Below are 18,803 nucleotides of genomic sequence, written 5' to 3'. Positions count from 1 at the left end.
CGGTGGAGTCTATGTTTTTTACTTGTGAACCGAGATTTTAAATTTCCTTGTTATAGATTAAATAGAAAAAAAAACGATAATATAAAAAAATAATATCGGTTACTTACAACTCTTAATATCTTGTCGTGGAAAACAATGAAGAGTTGGTGAAAGAATAATGAAAACTTGGGTTTTTTCTCTGTACAGTAAAGGATCAAAGAGAAAGAGCAAAAAGATGACAAAATAAAAAAAGCAAAAAAAATAATCTATAAAATAGAGGGAAAGTTGTTTTGGAGGAAACAATACGAAAGGGCATTTTTGTCCTAATCGTGTCATTTTTTATGCTTTTTGAGGGATGAGTTAATTTTGCAAATATGGGTGTTATTTTAACCCCTTTAACCAAATAACCCAAAACCTTACTAGCAAAACCATGATTTTAAAAATCGGACAGGGCCGGCCGGTCCGACCGTCGATCGGTCACGGTTCCGATTCGGTCCAACCAATTGGACCGGGAAGCCATTGAACTGTTTGAACCGGTCAGTTCGACCGACGAATCGGACGAACCGGTCGGTTCCCTCTGGCCCCAACATTTCATTTTCCTTCCCCCTTCCCCCTTTCCCATGCGATTGGTACCCCCACTGTCACTTGGAGCGTCGTCTGGCCGACAACGGAACCTCCACTATCGTTTGGAGCATCATTCGCTGGCAGCACCAACCCCGCCCCACCTCTTCCACCGCGCACTAAAAAGCCTTCCCAACCTTGGCAGCACCTAATGCAAATCCCGTCACCCCACCCCGGCAGCGGACTGGAAAACTCCCCCCTTCCCCGCGACGGCAAAGAGCCCTCCCACCGGAAGTTCCCCCCACCCCTAGAAAGCTCCTCTCTCTCTCTCTCCCATCCCCCCTAAGTTGCCTTCCATTTTAGTTTTTTAAAATTTAATTTTCTCTCTTTCTCTCTCTCTCCTCCCCTCCATCACCCCACGACTGGAACCTTCCATTTTAGTTTTTTAAAATTTTATATTTATTTTTTTAATTTTTGTTTTATTTATTACATATTGACATTTTAATTTATTAAAATTATTGAAAATATTGGGTTGATGGACAACTATAGATAAAAAATTTTGTGAAGAAAATTAAAAAACATGATAGATACTGTCAAAATTTAAATAGAATTTATTATTTTTATTTATTAATTTTATTAATATATAAAAATATATATTAATGACGTCACCGGTTCGATCGTCGGTTCGATTAGTGAACCATGAACCGATAACTTTTCCGGTTCGATAACCGGTCCGATTCTGAAAACATTGAGTAAAACTAAGGAGAGTACAATACAATGACATCAATTTTGGAAAGCTCCTCTCATATAGATGGATCATGTTTTCTTTAGTACCTTAGTTTGGAGATATTTGAATAGTTGTATTTCAATATTATGTATGAGTTTTTTTATTATTTAAATATTGTAGTAGATAGAGTCAAGGATTAAAATATAAAAAATATAGTAGTTTGATTTTAAAGAAATATTAAAAACTATCAAATGGAAGTTCAAATAAAAAACATCGCAAAAACTTATAAAAATTTTAGGAAAATTTTCAAAAAGGATAAAACAAATAATGATATACATTAAACTTATTTTATTAAAAAAATAATATATGATAAAATTTTTAACTTTAAAGAACAATATGTAGTATTAAAAAATACACTTAATAATAAAATTTTGATCTATATAATTTGAATGTATTTAAGAAAATAAAAGAAACAATACTATATGTATAATTATTTTGATCTATATAGTTTGAATATATTTATAAAAAATAAAAGAAACAAAAATATATGCATAATTATTTTTATTTAAATATATTTATAATTTTGTGTTTTTTTTTTATAATTATAAAAAATGTAAAAAAATATTTAGAAGATTATTATGTTTATATTTTGAGCAATAGATTTATTAGAATTTGAAAAAGATAATTAATAAATAAATTTTTTAATATGTATTTAAAATAGAGTATATGTATAGGTTATTTGATTAAAATGAATGAAATGACTCTCTGTAAATCTAATCTTCCATTTTTTCCCCTCTTTTTGATAGAAATACCCTTACTTTTTCTTATAACGAGTTTTCTTTTTTTTATAAAAAAAATTACATGAAATATTAAAGAGCATTATTTTTCAAGTTAAAAACATGATAACGATTGGATTTACAAATTTGGGGGTTCCTTTCTTCCCTTTTTGCCAATTGATACCATATGAATGGATGTATGGAATAAGTAATATGGAGCCAAGATGACTAGATGGCAATGGCATTCCTCCTTCACTCACTAATTCCCAAGCCTCTCTCATTAATTTTTTTTTTTTTAAATAAATATGTCTCTACATGCTTTGCTTAGAGGCGTTGAAACTTAGGATTTTTTAAAGAAATGCAGCTGCTGGACTTTGGTACATTTCTTTGTGTTTTTGCATCGAAGTCCATGAAAACTCCATTTTTTTTAGCAAAACATCACCAATGGATTTCGAAATTTTAATCCATGGATAGAACACTTGTAAATACATTTGCTAAATTATCTTATATATTGAATGCTAATCTCAAAAGCTTAATGCATTGAAGAACTTTGGTGAAGTGTGTTTGGTTGATGGCTTTTATTATATTATTCTTTGACTTGTGTAGTACATATATTGCTATCTTCATCTAATATTATTGGTTGTATTTAAAGAAAATTTATGACTCCTAAATATATTAGATCATAAAACTTAATTATACACATTCACTAACTTATTTCATAGATCATGAGTGTTTTTAAAGTATTTGTGGTGATGATTATTATTGTTTGCTTCACTGATCTTCATTGAGCAAATATACATCTTATTTGATCTCAAGCTTTATGAGAATTTGAAAAATATCCAACATCTACATATTCAAACATCTACAATTATGATTCTTTTGAATAAATGAGTCGAAATTGCTTGTTCCAAGAAGATATCACAATATATTTTACCTTGTTCTAGTGTCTTCAAGTTGATGTAGACTATAACTTGCTAGAAAACTTATAGAGAATATTATATTTCATTGTGTATAATTTACAAGATATATCGGTGTACCAATTGCATCAAGGTATGATATTTTTGAACCAAGTAATTCTTCATTTCCCTTTTTAGGATGAAATGAGTCCTTGTCCATTTCAAGTGAGTGAACAGATATATAAAGGAACCAAGTAGATGTGATTTGTCCGTATGAAAGTATTGCAAAACCTCTCTCTCTCTCTCTCTCTCTCTCTATATATATATATATATATATATATATATATATATATATATATATCTACTGATGGAGTAATATTCCGTTTGGAAAATGTTCGATTTGCACATTAAGATAATATGGTTGTAGCCTAACTATGTATCCATAAAAGACAACTTTTGATAACTAGTTGTTTCATCCACTAATTGATCAATCCGTGGGAGTGGGAAACAATCCTTCAAAGAAGCTTTATTTAAGTTTGAGTAGTCCATATATGCTTTTCATTTTCCATTATTTTTTGGGACACTAGTGGTGTTGGATAACCAAGTAAGGTAGTGAACTTCCTTAATAAATCCTACTTATAAAAGTTTTTTAACCTCCCAATTAACATTTTGTTGCATATCTAAAACACATTATCTTATCTTTTTCTAAACTGGGTTTACCTACAAATCCACGGTTAGTTTGTGCATGGCCACGTCTAGATTTATCCTCTTCATGTTGCCCACCTCCTAGACAAGTACATTTTGAAATTCCTTCAAAGCAATTAGTTTGGATCACTCAAACTTAGAGTACTACTATTGATAACAATATTTCCCTTCTTAAAGAACCTACTTGTCCATCAACTATACAATTAACCAATTAAGTTAACGACTTTTAGTCTCCTCAAAAGCTAAGAAAGAATTATCCCTCTTTCTCACTACTATAATTGCTATAACTCTACAACTCTCATGCTCCTATTTCCAATTTCTCAAATGATCCTTACAAAGGTGCCCAATAACACTTCTTTACTTTAAATTAGTCTCAATATCTTCATGACCCTATGATTAATCTAAACTTCTTGGCAAAAGGCCGGTAGCGTCCAATCATTTGGAAGTGGATTTTCCCCAAGTCAAAGAAGCTTCGACACACGCCTATGGAGGCAATTCTTAATGGAACTCAAAGCATTTTGACAAAGTCTATTGATTTCGGGGTCTTGTCCCTGATTATTCTAAACACAATTAGCTAACACAGACAAAGCATCAAATAAGGAAATTGCTTGTACCATAGAGTGATTGATTCATGTTCTCTAGCTCCTTGCTTGTGGAGTGGCATATTGGAAAAAAAAAAAGAGAAAGCTTGATCATCGGATTGGAATCGATGACTTAAGCCCCTTTATAAAGGGCATTAAATTTTAAGGGCGTGACTCACCATTTCAAAGGAGGGAAAGGCTTCTTTGTCGCAGGTGATATCACATTGCAAGGTGATGACATATTCATTATCAGGAAGTTAACTACAACTATTTGTGACCCAATGCTAACTAGTAGTGCTAACTTCCCTAGCATATTTATTGATTCTTCATTAAACCTAATGACAATGTTTCTACAAACTCCTTATTGGGAACTAAGGATGCCTACCCTATTCATAGTGGACAAGAAAAATATATCATCTGAATTCCCTAAATTAGTTTGGATTCTTTTAACCTCACATTTTTCCATGGACAATATTTCTACCAAGGCAACATTATGTGGTTGAATAACAACACCATCTAAGGTCACCTAGAAGACTAAGCTATCCTAACAAGGTTGGCGAATTCTCGTCTGACTACATCTTACTCTAATGTGGTTAACCTATTGAAGGCCATTCATTCTTGGGAAACTTTGATGAAACCTCCCATGTAAAGCATTTTGCACATTTTCTGTTCCATGGATGACTAAAAGAACCCTTCTTCATACTTCCATAAGTGATAATTCTACATGCATTCTTATCAAGAACCCTCACTTTACAATATTTGTCCCCTTCTTTCATGATAAAAAGTTGTGTTGTTCCTTCCTCAAATACATTTCTATTACATCCTTCAAGCTTTGGCAATCCTCAATGGTATGCCCTACTGTGGGGTCAACATAGCTTTCCACTTGAATCATAGCTGCCCTAAATCACTTTTCTTCATCCTATATATTATCTTCCTTAATCATACAAGATCGACAACAAAGGCAACTTCTGCTGAGATTGGATGGGTTGGGCTTTTTATTTAGATCAGGTAAAGCAACCCTGCATTGTAGGAATGGATTGTTTCATTTTGAACCAACTTGCCTTTTTAAATAGTAGGGGCAAAAAACATTAAGTCAACTATATATATATATATATTAAAGGCAATCAAAATATATCAAAGATCCATTATTTTAAGAAAGTTTGAAAGAAAATCTAGAATGGAGAGGGAGCATGGAAGTGATTGGATAAGTAATAAGTTGTATGGGTCATGTTTTTCTCCATGAAGGGACTTAAAGTTAGGATTTCGGAGGCAGGAGAAAATAGAAAAGTGTAAGAATAGAAGAGTGGTTGTGATGAATATTCTATACAGAAAACTCCAAAAGAAGTGCAAGTGCATGTAATCTTGGTAGTTGTAAACCGGTTGTCTCCACGAGGGCCCTCCCCTGCTCCCTACCCTCTTCTTCCAAAACCTAGTCCTACATCCTAAAATTGATCACGTCCATAACCATGGCCCCGTTTTCTTCTTCATCTTCCTCATCATCATCAAGAAAAAACAAAAACGTTTTTCATTTTAAAAAATTAACACCAAAAAAGTATCTTGCATCTCTTTAATCTCCCTTGTATTTTCATTTTTTAAATATTTCACATTTTAGAACAAAATTTACATATTACTGATTATTATTCTGTATAAAAGAGTTAATTTACAAATTTAAGAAAAAAAAATGCATTTTTTATTAAAAGATATTTCAAGAAAGTTGTTTGAAGTAGTGACCATAGTATTGATTTTTAAATCAGTCTAAGAAAAATAGTCTTTGTCTATTTACTTTTATCATTATTTTTAGGGCTATTTGATTAAAAATGATGAAATCCTTCCCAATTTGTAAATTTAGTCCTCAATTTCTTTTTACAACCTAAAAAACATCTATTTTGGACAAAAATACCCTCACTTTTTTCTTACAAAAATAACCGTCTCTTTTAAAACATATATGTAAATAATCGAAAATTTAAAGGGCATTTATGTAAAAAATTAGTTACTTTTCAAGTTTAAAAGCGAGAGATGTTAGATTTACAAATATGAGATTTTTTCAACACTTTTCACCAATTAATTCTTATTTTTACCAAGATGACATTAATATTTTGTTTCAAAACTATAAAATCATTTTATCAAATTTTTTATTTTGAACTCATATGTTTACATTTCAAAATATATAAAATAAGGGACCATAGTGAATAAACAATACTTTAGAACTCTCCATGGCTAAAAACAAAAAAGTTTCCCTAGAAAATAATCACAAAGCTACTAATATAATCATGACGAAACTAGTAATTTTTTTATTTTTATAATAGTTTCATTATTTAGTTGATGGACAAATAATACACACCCATGGTTGTAGCCTCTTAAAGAGATCTTCTACTTTGAGTTTGTTTCTCAAATTCAAAAACCTAACACTTGAGATAGACTTAGAATGTTTGTTGTTTAGTTCAAAGATGGTGCCTATCTGATGTCAACTTGTTTTTACAGTACTCTTTCACGAACAACTTGTTTTTACAATCTTCTTTCGCAAACAGAGTATAAATCTAGCTTAATGTGCTTCGTTCTGATATGTAAAATAGTGTTAGTGTTAAGTGTGATTGTACTAATATTATCACACCAAATTATTGGTAATTGTGGTATATGAATTCTAAGCTCTATAAGCAATTATTAAATCTTAGAAGCTTTTCTACTAGATTAGCCAAACTCCAATACTCGACTTTTGTGTTTGACTTTAAAATAGTATTGTAGGACCTCAGACGCTACTAACTCTCCTAAAAGTAATTGTTGTTAGGAAAGGCGCATACCCTAGCCTTATAGTGTATTCACCCAAGCGCCCACAACGAATACAAGGGGAGTTGATGGACGCGATTAACCTTCCGATCTGCCAACAATCTCCCCCCTAGCGACACCCTTGGGGTTCGAACCTGTGACCTCGGCTCTGATACCACTTGTAGGACCTCAGGCTCTACCAGCTCTCCTAAAAGCAATTGTTGTTAGGAAATGCGCATACCCTAACCTTATAATGTATTCACCCAAGCGCCCACGACGAACACAAGGGGAGTTGATGGACGTGGCCAACCCTTTGATCTGCCAACAAGTATATTGTTTCTTTGAATTCCAAGTAATCAAGTTAGATCTCAAATAAACACAAAAACTAGATATTGAGCATCTATCACTAGAGTCTAAGCCCTAATCACCATCACAAAATCCTACCAATTCAAGTGCAGTTGATGTTTTGAAATGCAAACCATAGTTCAATGTACCTCTTAGATACCTCAAGATCCTTTTGACAACCTTCCAATGAGCTTTCTAAAGGGTTAGATGTGAATTGACAAACATTGTTTACAATGCAAGAGATTCTAGGCCTAGTTATTGTCATACACTATAATGCTCCAACAATTGATCTATACAACTTGGGATTTGCAACTAGAGGATTGCCGAATCAAGACAGTTGAACCCTACTTGTCATTGACATGGATAAAGGCTTAACATATTGCATTTTAGCTTTGTACAAGCAGTCTGTGATATACTTTAATATGTATTATTTGTAGTTTGCTTTAATTATATTCCCAAGAAGCAATTGACAACTCCTAAATCTTTTGGTGCAAATTCCTTATACAAGTTCGTTCTCAAAGTTTAGACAATTTAAGCATCACTTCTAGTTACTAGTATACCATCTACATATACTAAAACATAGGTAGCATGTGATGTGATCCTTATAAACAAAGATTGATTTGACTTGGTAAAAACAAATTGAAAGGCATATAAGGCTACTACAAACTTCTCAAACTAGGTCTGAGGAGATTGCAATAACCCATACAATGCTTTGTGAAACTTGCAAATAAGATGGAATTCTTTAGTATGGACAAAACCAGGTGGCTGCTAACTTGTTGTTTCATCCTCCAATTGATCAATATGTGGAAGTGAGAAACAATCCCTCAAATAAGCTTTATTTAAATTTGAGCATTTCACACATACTTCCCATTTTCCATTATTTTTTAGGAGAAAATGGTTGTGTTGAATAACCAAGTAAGATAGTAAGCTTCCTTAATAAATCCAACTTATAAAAGTCTTTGAACTTGATTAACATTTTGTTGCATATCTAAAGTGTATTATTTATCTTTTTCTAAAGCAAGGTTACCTATGAATCCACAGTTAGTTTGTGCATGGCCGCTTCTAGATTTATCCCCTTCAGGTTATGTACCTCATAATTTGGTTCACTTAGACTTAGACTTTTGTTGATGATAATATTTCCCTTCTCAAAGAACTTACTTGTCCATCAACCAAACAATTAGCTAAGTTAATGACTCTAGTCCCCTTGACAATTAAGAAATAATCATCCCCTTGAGCATCACATTGCAAGGTGATGGCATGTCCATTATCAAGAAGTTAACTACAACTGTTTGTGGTCCAATGCTAACTAGTTAGGCCCTTCCTCCCTACCCCCACCCCCAGGGTATTTATTTTTCATTGAACCCAATGGCCTTGTTAGTGGGGCCTCCTTTAAAAGGACCCTCTTTTAGATATGGAGCTATCTAAAATTTGGAAACTGCAATATTTCTTTGAAGATTTGCATATATGTTGTCATTATATTGGTGAAAATTGGCTTAGGGTATCCAATTTGAGTCTAATACTCTTTGTGGAATTGATGGATTGTTCCATGCATTGATATTTTCACTTTTGAAAACTCCCTCAAGTTCCATTAGCCTTCCTTATTTTAAGGTTGGTAGTCACAATTACCCGAGGCATAGAGGTTGTCATATCCTCTAAACTTGCATACTTGTAAGCTTTAGTAAACGTCTCCTCCATATTTTCTAACTTTTTTTTATAGCAACACTAGAAAGACAAAATATAACACTTTATATCAAATACTTACATAAATTTTTATAAATAAAATAATACCATTTATAGCATGAGCCCCACACAAAGACAAGATTACATATATTATATGTATGTAACAATTAAAGGAATTATTAGAATAAACAAAAAATGATAAATTTGACAAAGGAAAAAGTAATTATCAAGTCATATTAAGAAATAAATTAAATACTAACAATATTTCAATGGATTAAGACTATTAAATATAAATTTTTTAAGTCTCCCTTTATATTTACTTAAGGAATAAAATTTTCAAAGATTAAAAAGCCTATCTAAAGTTAGAGTAGAACTCTTCAAAGATTCAAAGCTTTTTGAAATCTTCAAAGGAGATTTCAACAAATATCTAATTTCCTCAAACGGTCTTTAATTGTCATGATTTTCAAAACTTCAAGTTTCAAGCTTTTAGATCTAAATCTAAAAAAGATTTATTTGATATGAGATCAAGTTGCTCAAGTCATAATTCAACATTGTTTAAGTCAAGTTAAATCTTAAGCCGTGTTAAGGCCTAACTCAATCAAGGCTCTAACATGCCAAGGCCTAAGTCACACTAGGTTTAAGTCAAGTCAAGTCAAGGTCTAAATCACACCGAAGACATAATTAAGATAGAACCTAAGTCGTGTAAAGACTAAAAAGACTAAATCAAGTTAAGACTTAAATTAAGCTCAAGATATCCTAGTCTTTGATTAACAACTAAGAAAGAAAAAGTTAGATGACAAAATAAATATTGTACTTGCATCATTCTTCAAATCAATAATAAAAAGAAAAGAAAAAATCAAATTTGACCATACGTAATTTTCCTCTAAGAGAAGTTTATATGCATTACAATGAAAATAAAAATTTGAATTTGCCAGCAATTCCCTTTTAAAGGAAATTCTTCCTATGGCATCATCATAGTTTTCACTTGCATCTCCTGTATATCCTCAAGAATAGCACATTCTGGGAGATAGAAGTGGTACCTAGGAACAAAACCACCAATGTTGGCCTTTGTAGACTTGTAGAAATATCTTGCAAAGAAATATGTTATTTCCTTCCATCAAAATCATGAGTAATGCATTAAATGGAGGACAGGGTCTCCATCATAAGTAAGGAATTTTGAGAACGTAAATCCTGGGGCTATTTACCAGACCCAATAATTTGGTTCACAAAGTCGCGAACAATTTTCCCTTTCATTGAGTCAACTTTGATTTTCAAGTTTCAACTCATCTAATTGCTCCTCTATCGCACCCCTCCTTTGTTGGAACGGGTGGTTTCATTCTGAGCCAACTTTCTTTCTAAACAGTGAGGGCGAATCCTTTTGGAAAGAGCTATCATCGACGTGTGGTATGGATAGGCTAAGGGTACAATTGAGTGTCTGGAACGCAACATCTCAACTCCTTACATTTGCTACTGTTCTGGCTGTCTTTGCATTCGACACATTGACTCCTCTTCAGTCATGACTCTCTCCTACAATGATGCGTGTTGCTGAGATATTCTCCTCAGTCATTATTCTTCTTCCTCCTTTTTTTCTCTTTTTTTTAATCATATAAGCAGGTAATTATATGAACATGGTGTCTAAATATCAAAATGCCCCCTTACTTTGATGTGAAATGGGTATAAAAAATTTGACAAAGGGTGTTTTTATTAAAAAAAAAAACAGTTATTTTTCTTGTTTTGAAAATATGAAGGTCATTTTTGTAATATAGGGTAATATTTTGACTTTTTGTAATAAAGACAATCAAAATATCATGATTTTAAAAATAGGACCGATCGGTTACGATTACGGTTTCAGTTCAATTAATTGAGCCGACAAAGGGTTAAACCAGAATCGAACCAATTGAACCGGTGGTTAGATCAACGAATCGGATGAATCGACCAATTCCCTTCGAATTGAACGATTCAACCTTTTTTTTTTTTTAAGCCAAAAATACATTTTGATGTATTTTGCACCAAAATGATAACGTTTCCTATGAGAACCAAATCACTCTATGAAAAGCTCATTCAACCCATTTGTCATCAAGCCCAATAAATTTTTAGTTTTACAAGTTAATGATTCTTGCTTGCCTTTTATGCCTTACAATCTCTCTATATATATATACATATATTATCTATTTTCAATGTGGGATTAGTTAGTGAAAAGAAAAAAAATTTGCAAGCCTTGAGTTGGAACCTTCAAGTGTAAAAATTGAAGTTTAACCATTAAACTATAAAGTTTCTTCATTATATTATATTTGCAAATAAAAATATATAACAAAATTAATATTTTTTTTTTCAAATTTTTATTGTATAAAGGTATAAAATACTTTCACATTTATTTTTATAATAATTATATAATGTAATTTAAAAAATAATATAAATTAATTAATATAATAAATTCAAAATAATAAAATACAAAAGACATGAAAATAAAAATAAATGTTATAAAAAAATTTCATTTTAAATATATCTTTATATTTAAATATTATAAATATTCTATTTAATAAAATTTAAAATATTAATATATTTATATTTCTCTTCATCATTTAATTTGATATGTCAAATATAAAAAGAAAATATTATTAAAAATTTTAATTATATATAATTTTAATTTCTTATAATTATTTAAAATTTTATATAATATATAAATTATTATTTACGACATCATCAGACCGTGGCCCAACCATCAGTCTAACCAATGAACCGTGAATCGATAACTTTTCTGATTCAATTACCGATCTGATTTTAAAAACATTACAAAATATCAAAGATCCATAACTTTAAGAATGAAAGAAAATATAAAATGGAAGTGATTGGATAAGTTATTAAGTATTATGGATCATGTTTTTTTCCCTTCAATTGACTTGAAGTGAGGACTTAGGCAACAGGAAGCTTTCAATCCTTCTCTTCTTCAAACTTTACACTTTTATTCCTCTTCAAACTCTTCAATTGCTTTTTTCTTTCAAACTCTTTAATACGAAATAAATATAAAAATAATAAAAATAATATAATCAAGAGACAAATGAGTTTTTACTTTTTCAAAGCTTTTTACGATGACAAATTTTGTTTAATATCGACAAGCATATTACCCATATAATCTTAACCATGTTCCTTAAAAATTAGCACCATATCTTCGCCTCATCTGTTTCACAGTTAACCATATTAAGTAATTACTGAATGAAATAAGTCCGCTATTTCATCTACTTACGAAGTCTTCCAAGCCAAATCCCCGTCTGATTAATTTGGTAAAACTCGTATCTCGCAATAAAAAAAAAAAAAAACAAAATGGAGGTTTCTAATTATTTTACTCATCTGAAAGGGGGTTTTATTGACCATAATTTTCAATACAGACAAACATCATATTGCGCCTTTGAAAGAGAGAGAAAAGAGAAAAAGACTACAGAGAGAAAATAGAAACGTGCAAGAAGAGAAGAGTAGTTTGTGATGGCTCTGTGGAAAACTCCAAAAGAACCGGAGGACGACGGAGGCTTGGCAGTTGCAAACAGGTTATTTCCACATGGCTCCTCCACTGCTCTCTACCTACTACCTCCAAATCCGGGACCCACCCTTTAGTTTGCCCGGCCATAGGGCCATTTCTTTTCGTAAAAAAAAAAAAAAAAAACGTTTTAATTTTAAAAGATAAACAACATCTTTCATCTTTTTAATCCCTCCCGCATTTTCAATTTTCAAATATTTCAAATTTACATTAAAATTTATATATCACTTATTATTCTGTATAAAATAATTTTATCTAATTTACAAATTAAGAGAAAAAAAAAAGAAAAAAAAACCCACTGATTTTTTGTATTTAAAAGAGATTTCAAGAAAGTTGTTTGAAGTAGGTGCTGATAATATTGAATTTTAAGCCGATCCCAGAAAAGTGCTTCTCTGTACAACTTATTTTTATAATCATATGGAAACTAGTAATTTTCCCTAGAAAATAATCACAAAGGATGAAACTAGTAATTTATGGAGTCCATGAAGTTACAAAAATGGAAAGAACCAGGGAAGGGCGTGAGCATTTGTCCTTTTCTAGTGCTTAATTTTTATGATTGTATTTATTGGGAATACGCGAGCATCAACTGAAGCTCCATCATTTTTGTTTCCATTGATCGGATTTACAAAGTTAGAAGGCATATAAATTGTCGGAAAGCGGCCGAATTAGTCAAAGTAAGAATCTAACTTTCGGAAATGAATCGATTAGAAGTTGAATTTGGATGTTCCGGAAAGATCCGTCCAATTGCGGGGCATGAATATCAAGAACAACTCAACATCAGTGGAAAAAGGAGGCGTGTGAGTGAAGAGAAGTGGCGTGGATGTACAAGCAACCTTCTCGTAGCCTAGGCTGATCTGCGGACACGCAATCAATTTATCCTTATTTTTCGGAGAACAAAACTTCAAACTCAACTTGAGGTCTTCACAGCCCCAGGTGCCCTCGGTGCAGTGCCGGTTTCAGTAAGCAAAGTTAAAGCTAAAGGTAAAGCTAAAGCCAGAGGCATAGCGTAAAAGCAAGAAAAACATCGAACCTACAAACTCGGCCCATGAGCAAATACCCCACGAAAGTTTCTCTCTGTCCCCACTTGTAAGTTTTGATTTGTTGGTTTCTAAATTTGGGTTGCGCTCACAGTACAAGGGTTTGGAGGTTGAAGGAGAGTTTAACGAAGACGATAGGAGAGAGGGGAGATGGCTACTTTGACTGCTGCTCTTGTGCTTCCGTCTGAGCTCAAACCTTCTTTCTCTCCACACCAAAGTTCTCTCTTCGTTTGTCGAAGAAGACCAAAGAAGAGTCACCCTGCTTTTCCTGTATGTGTATCTTTTTTTTTCTATGTGGTTTTGACTAGTTTTCAAGGGTTCAGTGTATTTTTATCTCTTGTGAAGTTGATGGGTTTGATTGGATCAGGTCGCAAGGCTGTTTGGTCCTGCAATTTTCGAAGCTTCAAAGCTTAAGGTTCTGTTTTTGGGAGTGGATGAGAAGAAGCACCCAGGGAAGCTTCCTAGAACTTACACGCTTACGCATAGTGACATAACATCTAAACTCACTCTGGCTATATCTCAAACTATAAACAACTCTCAGGTAAATATGATCCTCGAAACCCAGATCAAAGTGACGTTTTGTTATCGATTTTAGCTTGTGGGGTTTGAATATTATTTCTCTTATCTGTTTATGAGTCGATCTGGATGTATGAATGAATTTAAAAACAGAGGAAAACAGGGGTTGACTGAGAGATATTAGAATACGAAAAAAAACAGAGTCAAACATGGATTATCGTTTGTTTAGCATGGATTTGAAGCTAATTTTGATGTTTTATCCTGGTTGAGTTGATCACAAGAACTGAAAGAATGAAGGGTAATTGGAGTTCTGAATTGCAGTTGCAGGGGTGGTCCAACAGATTACAAAGAGATGAGGTGGTGGCAGAATGGAAGAAAGTGAAAGACCAGATGTCTCTGCATGTGCACTGCCACATAAGTGGAGGCCATTTCCTTCTAGATTTGTGCGCTAAACTTAGATACTTCATCTTCTGCAAAGAGCTTCCAGTGGTAAATATCCAGCAATCTCCCAAGTATTGGCTTAGTTTCTTCTAGTTGTTTAGTGTAACAAATTAATTTCTTAACGGAATGATGAAAAAATCACAGGTTTTGAAGGCTTTTGTTCATGGAGATGGCAACCTGCTCAACAATTACCCAGAATTACAGGAAGCTTTGGTTTGGGTTTACTTTCATTCGAACCTCCCAGAATTCAATAGAGTAGAATGCTGGGGGGCGCTCAATAATGCAGCGGCGCCTCCTCCTCCTGCCGCCGGTGGTGGCGATGGTAGGGTGGAGGCACACCAGGACATGAGACAGGTGGAACCATCAAGCAAATGGGAGAGACCAGAAGAGCCATGCATTGAGAACTGTACATGTTGCTTCCCACCAATGAGCCTCATCCCATGGTCACAAGATCTCGCCCATGAAAATATTCATGATACCCAAAAGGGATTACAGCAGCAAACCTGACCAGATGATCTTTACTCTTTAAGAGTCTGTAGGCTGCTATTCACTATTTTCAAGCACTTGCATTGCTACTGTAAAATTTGTTGTAAAATGTAAATAAAAGGTTCATATTAGTCGGCATGGTGGGTTGGAACATTTATGGCTATATGTCTCTGTTCATTACCATCGTCTTTGTACAACGTGACTGCATAATCTTTCCCTGTTTCAGAACACTGTTAGTTGCCTTCTGAGGGCCCTGAATGATTGCCATATCCAAGTATCGTATTTTGGTATTTTGCTGGCTGTTTGATGGGACCAAAACCAACTACATTGACACATAACAATAGGAAAGGAACAATCGTGTTCACAATAAAAGCACGATTTTTTTTATGATATTTGTGCGGTAGATCTCAACCTGTAAGACGTGTTGAGTTCGAGTACTCTCCCTATTAACGTCTGATTTCCTCAAATTGTGAGGTCCATTGGAGTCTAGTGCCATGTCCATATGCAATGCTCCGCCACTAATATTTGTCATATATAAAAATGAAGAATTGAGAGGATTAGAGAATGGAGCAAAAGAGATTTTTCTTGCAATGGAACATTAAAGGGGGGGTTGGGGGGTGTGGACAGGGGGGGTCCGAAGGCGGTGGTCATCCACCATCATATTGAATGCATTTATAACACTTACCCTTGGATGTCCACGGTATTAAGATGAATATATATCATTAAAACTTTGCTAGTAAAAAATCTAAGAGGAAAAACCTAACGAATGAAAAAAAAAAAATTGATAATATCCTTATAATTTTTTAGTTGCTCTTAGTCTATAAGGCCACCTCGTTAAAATTCTTACTAATAAAATCCATTGGGACAAAACTTTTATGAAGGGAGAAAGAGTACAATATGCTAACAATATCCTTGTATAAACTTGCTCCCCCTCATTCTTATATTCTTATACTAATTCGTTACAAAATATCCTTGAGTTGGTGAATTTTAATTTTGTGTATTAACCACCTCTTAAATGTTGAGGTTGACAATGACTTTGTGGATAAATTTACAAGATCATCACTTGAACAGATTCGTTGAATATCAATTTTACGACTCTTTTGGAGTTTATGTGTATAAAAGAATTGTTTGTTTGGTTCTATCCAATTTAATATAACATCTTTCCCTCTATTTGTTCAATGTATGCAGTATTATCTTCACATAATATTGTCAAATTGCCTTTAATAGAGGAGAGTTCATATAATTCCCAAATATGACTTGTTTCATGAATTGTAAGTATTTTTTAATGGTTTGATGATATGACCACCATTGTCTATTTGACATATCTCCATGAAATAATAATATCATCACAATTAAACACATATATATCTTGTTTGTGGCCTAACTTTATATGAGTCTAAAGTGTCTCCTACTTTTGTATATTTAAATAATTATAGCTTTGATTCTTTTGAATAAAATTAACTCATATCAATATTTTCGTGAATATAGTACAATATATGTTTGATATCATTTTAATGTCTTTGAGTTAGAACAAAACCGAATCTTGTTAATAAATTGACATAAAAAGCAATTTATGGGCATCTAAAATTGGCACGATTCATAAGTGCACCAATAACTTTAAAATATGATACTTTAGGACTAAATAATTCTTCGTCATTTTCATAAGGGTGGAATGAATCAATTTTCAAGTTAAGTGATTGAAGAACTTAAAGGACTTGCTTTATACATATGAAAACATTTCAAAATTTTCTTAATGTATGTTGATTGATGTACTGAAACTCTATTTGGAAAATACTTGATTTATCAAATAATTTATTATTCTTGTAAGCTCTTCAAGAGTCCCAATAAGATTTAAGTTAGTAACATCCATTATAATAATTGCAAATTTTCATTCTAATTTCTTTAATAAAAATGCATGAACATATATATAGGGTTATTCACACAATGTCTTTTTGTAGGTATTTACTGTCACATGCATTCAAATTGTTTTAATTCATACAAAGATTGTTGTAACTTGATCACATATGTGTTGCAAGGCTCTCCATTGTTTGCTTTTGATAATTTAAATTATTCAAAAAATTATTTGCTTCAAACATTTTAATCTTTTAAGGAATTATTTGTTTCAGACATTTTAAATCCTTCAAGAAATTATTTTCTTCATGCAATTTAAATCTTTTGGGAAATTATTTGTTTTTGATATATATATATATATATATATTAGCTATGTAATAAAGTATAAATTAAGTCCTTCATAGACTATTGATCATAAAATTAAATCATTACATGAGCTAATACAAAGTTTCTATAGGAAACCTTATGCTACTAATCATTTTTTTTTTTTATGATATCATTTTTCTTATTGCGCTTTCATACAAATACTTATTTGTACTCGACGAGCTTTATGTCTTCAAGTCTTTAAACTACATGTTCAAATGTTTCTCATTTTATTAACGAGTTTAATTTTGTCTACACGGTTTCTTTCCAATTTTTACCAATCATTTTCATATTGGGATTTTTCCATATTTTGTGGTTTAGAATTTCATCATTTCTTATGATATCAAAGGCCACTTGGAAATCGAAATTATTGTTAATAACAAAATACTTTTGATCTCATTTTCCCTCGTATGTACATAACTTATTGAGATCTCATTATTTTCAAATAGTTGTGCCTCTTTAGAGGCTATTTATTCAATTTATACCTTTTCAAAGGTTTTTTATTCAATATTTACTTCTTTAAGGGTTATGTGCTTTATTTGTGCATCTTTGGGGATTATAGATTCATTAGTTTTCAACTTATTAGTCATTTTTATAAGCTCTTCTAGAGTGCCAAATTTTCCTTCAAGTCCACCACTCTTCAAATATATCTTAAACTCACTTATTAAGTATCTTATAAGGACATTAATTTGTGTTAGGGTATTTGCAATCAAGATATATGATTTTGTCATTTTCTTTGTATCAATAAATGCATTTGGTAATTAGTTTGCAAAATTTTGCAAATAAATGATCCATTGAACTACCGGTTAATATATATTTGTACAAGGATCAAGATGAGACAAAATATATGCATTTTAAGTAATTTCTCATCATTCTTCTCGAATCGACTTTTCTCCTAATGGCAGGAAAACATTTTTATTAAAATAGCAATCCATAAAATGGTTGTAAAACATTACTTGTCAAGGGTTTTATATATCTTATGATCGATAAAGAATCAAATCTTACATAAATCCCAAGTCTTGGTTAAGAAACCATTTTAGAGAATTGTGTAGGTTCAATTGGTTCATAAACTACATAACTAAACGTTAGCAAGTGAGAAATTTGACTTTTTTTTTTCCAACATGATGCTCAATATCAACCCCTAATTGACGTGTAATAGTCAATGAATATTTGAAAAGTAAATTTGTTAGCATTATCAAAATCTGTAATTTTAATTGAATAATTTAGAAATTGTGCTTGTAATTTTATTATTTATGCAATGAGCTTGGAAAAGGTAAGCATTACATTTAAAAATGAGACAAATATATGATCACCTAATAGATCATAAAATAATGAAATAATTCACGTGGTGGGTGGATACTCCCAGACGTAGACTTAGACATGATTTTAGTAAAACATGGCATACCTATCAAATTAATCAGAATTCCCATGTGAGTATTTGACGTATCATTGAAGAGATTGGGTGAAGCACAAAAATTTTTGGATCGTTGCTGGCTTACAAGAGAGTTAAAATAGGCCCATAATAAGCAAATACCCCACGAAAGTCTCTCCCCCCCTCTTATAA

General features: G+C 32.2%; 1 protein-coding gene across 1 annotated transcript; it reads left to right on the top strand.

Annotated features, from left to right (window-relative positions):
• Window positions 1–13,379: 13,379 nt before the first annotated feature.
• Window positions 13,380–15,315, top strand: LOC117927199 (protein STAY-GREEN homolog, chloroplastic-like). Its single transcript, XM_034846643.1, has 4 exons — window positions 13,380–13,852; window positions 13,950–14,123; window positions 14,420–14,587; window positions 14,684–15,315. The coding sequence occupies exons 1-4, from the start codon at window positions 13,733–13,735 to the stop codon at window positions 15,044–15,046; spliced, it is 825 nt and encodes a 274-aa protein (XP_034702534.1). The 5' UTR covers window positions 13,380–13,732; the 3' UTR covers window positions 15,047–15,315.
• Window positions 15,316–18,803: the final 3,488 nt, after the last annotated feature.

The sequence above is a fragment of the Vitis riparia genome, chromosome 2 (genome assembly GCF_004353265.1).
Source record: "Vitis riparia cultivar Riparia Gloire de Montpellier isolate 1030 chromosome 2, EGFV_Vit.rip_1.0, whole genome shotgun sequence".
In the NCBI taxonomy this organism is placed as follows: Eukaryota; Viridiplantae; Streptophyta; class Magnoliopsida; order Vitales; family Vitaceae; genus Vitis; species Vitis riparia.
Note: the sequence above shows the minus strand (reverse complement) of the source record. Positions and strands in the feature narration are given on the sequence as shown.

Bases quoted from the DNA above. Each gene is read 5' to 3' on its own strand.
- LOC117927199 (XM_034846643.1), top strand. From the start codon at position 13,733: ATGGCTACTTTGACTGCTGCTCTTGTGCTTCCGTCTGAGCTCAAACCT. The intron at 13,853-13,949 runs GTATGTGTATCT...TGATTGGATCAG, and splicing joins AGAGTCACCCTGCTTTTCCT to GTCGCAAGGCTGTTTGGTCC. The intron at 14,588-14,683 runs GTAAATATCCAG...AAAAAATCACAG, and splicing joins TCTGCAAAGAGCTTCCAGTG to GTTTTGAAGGCTTTTGTTCA.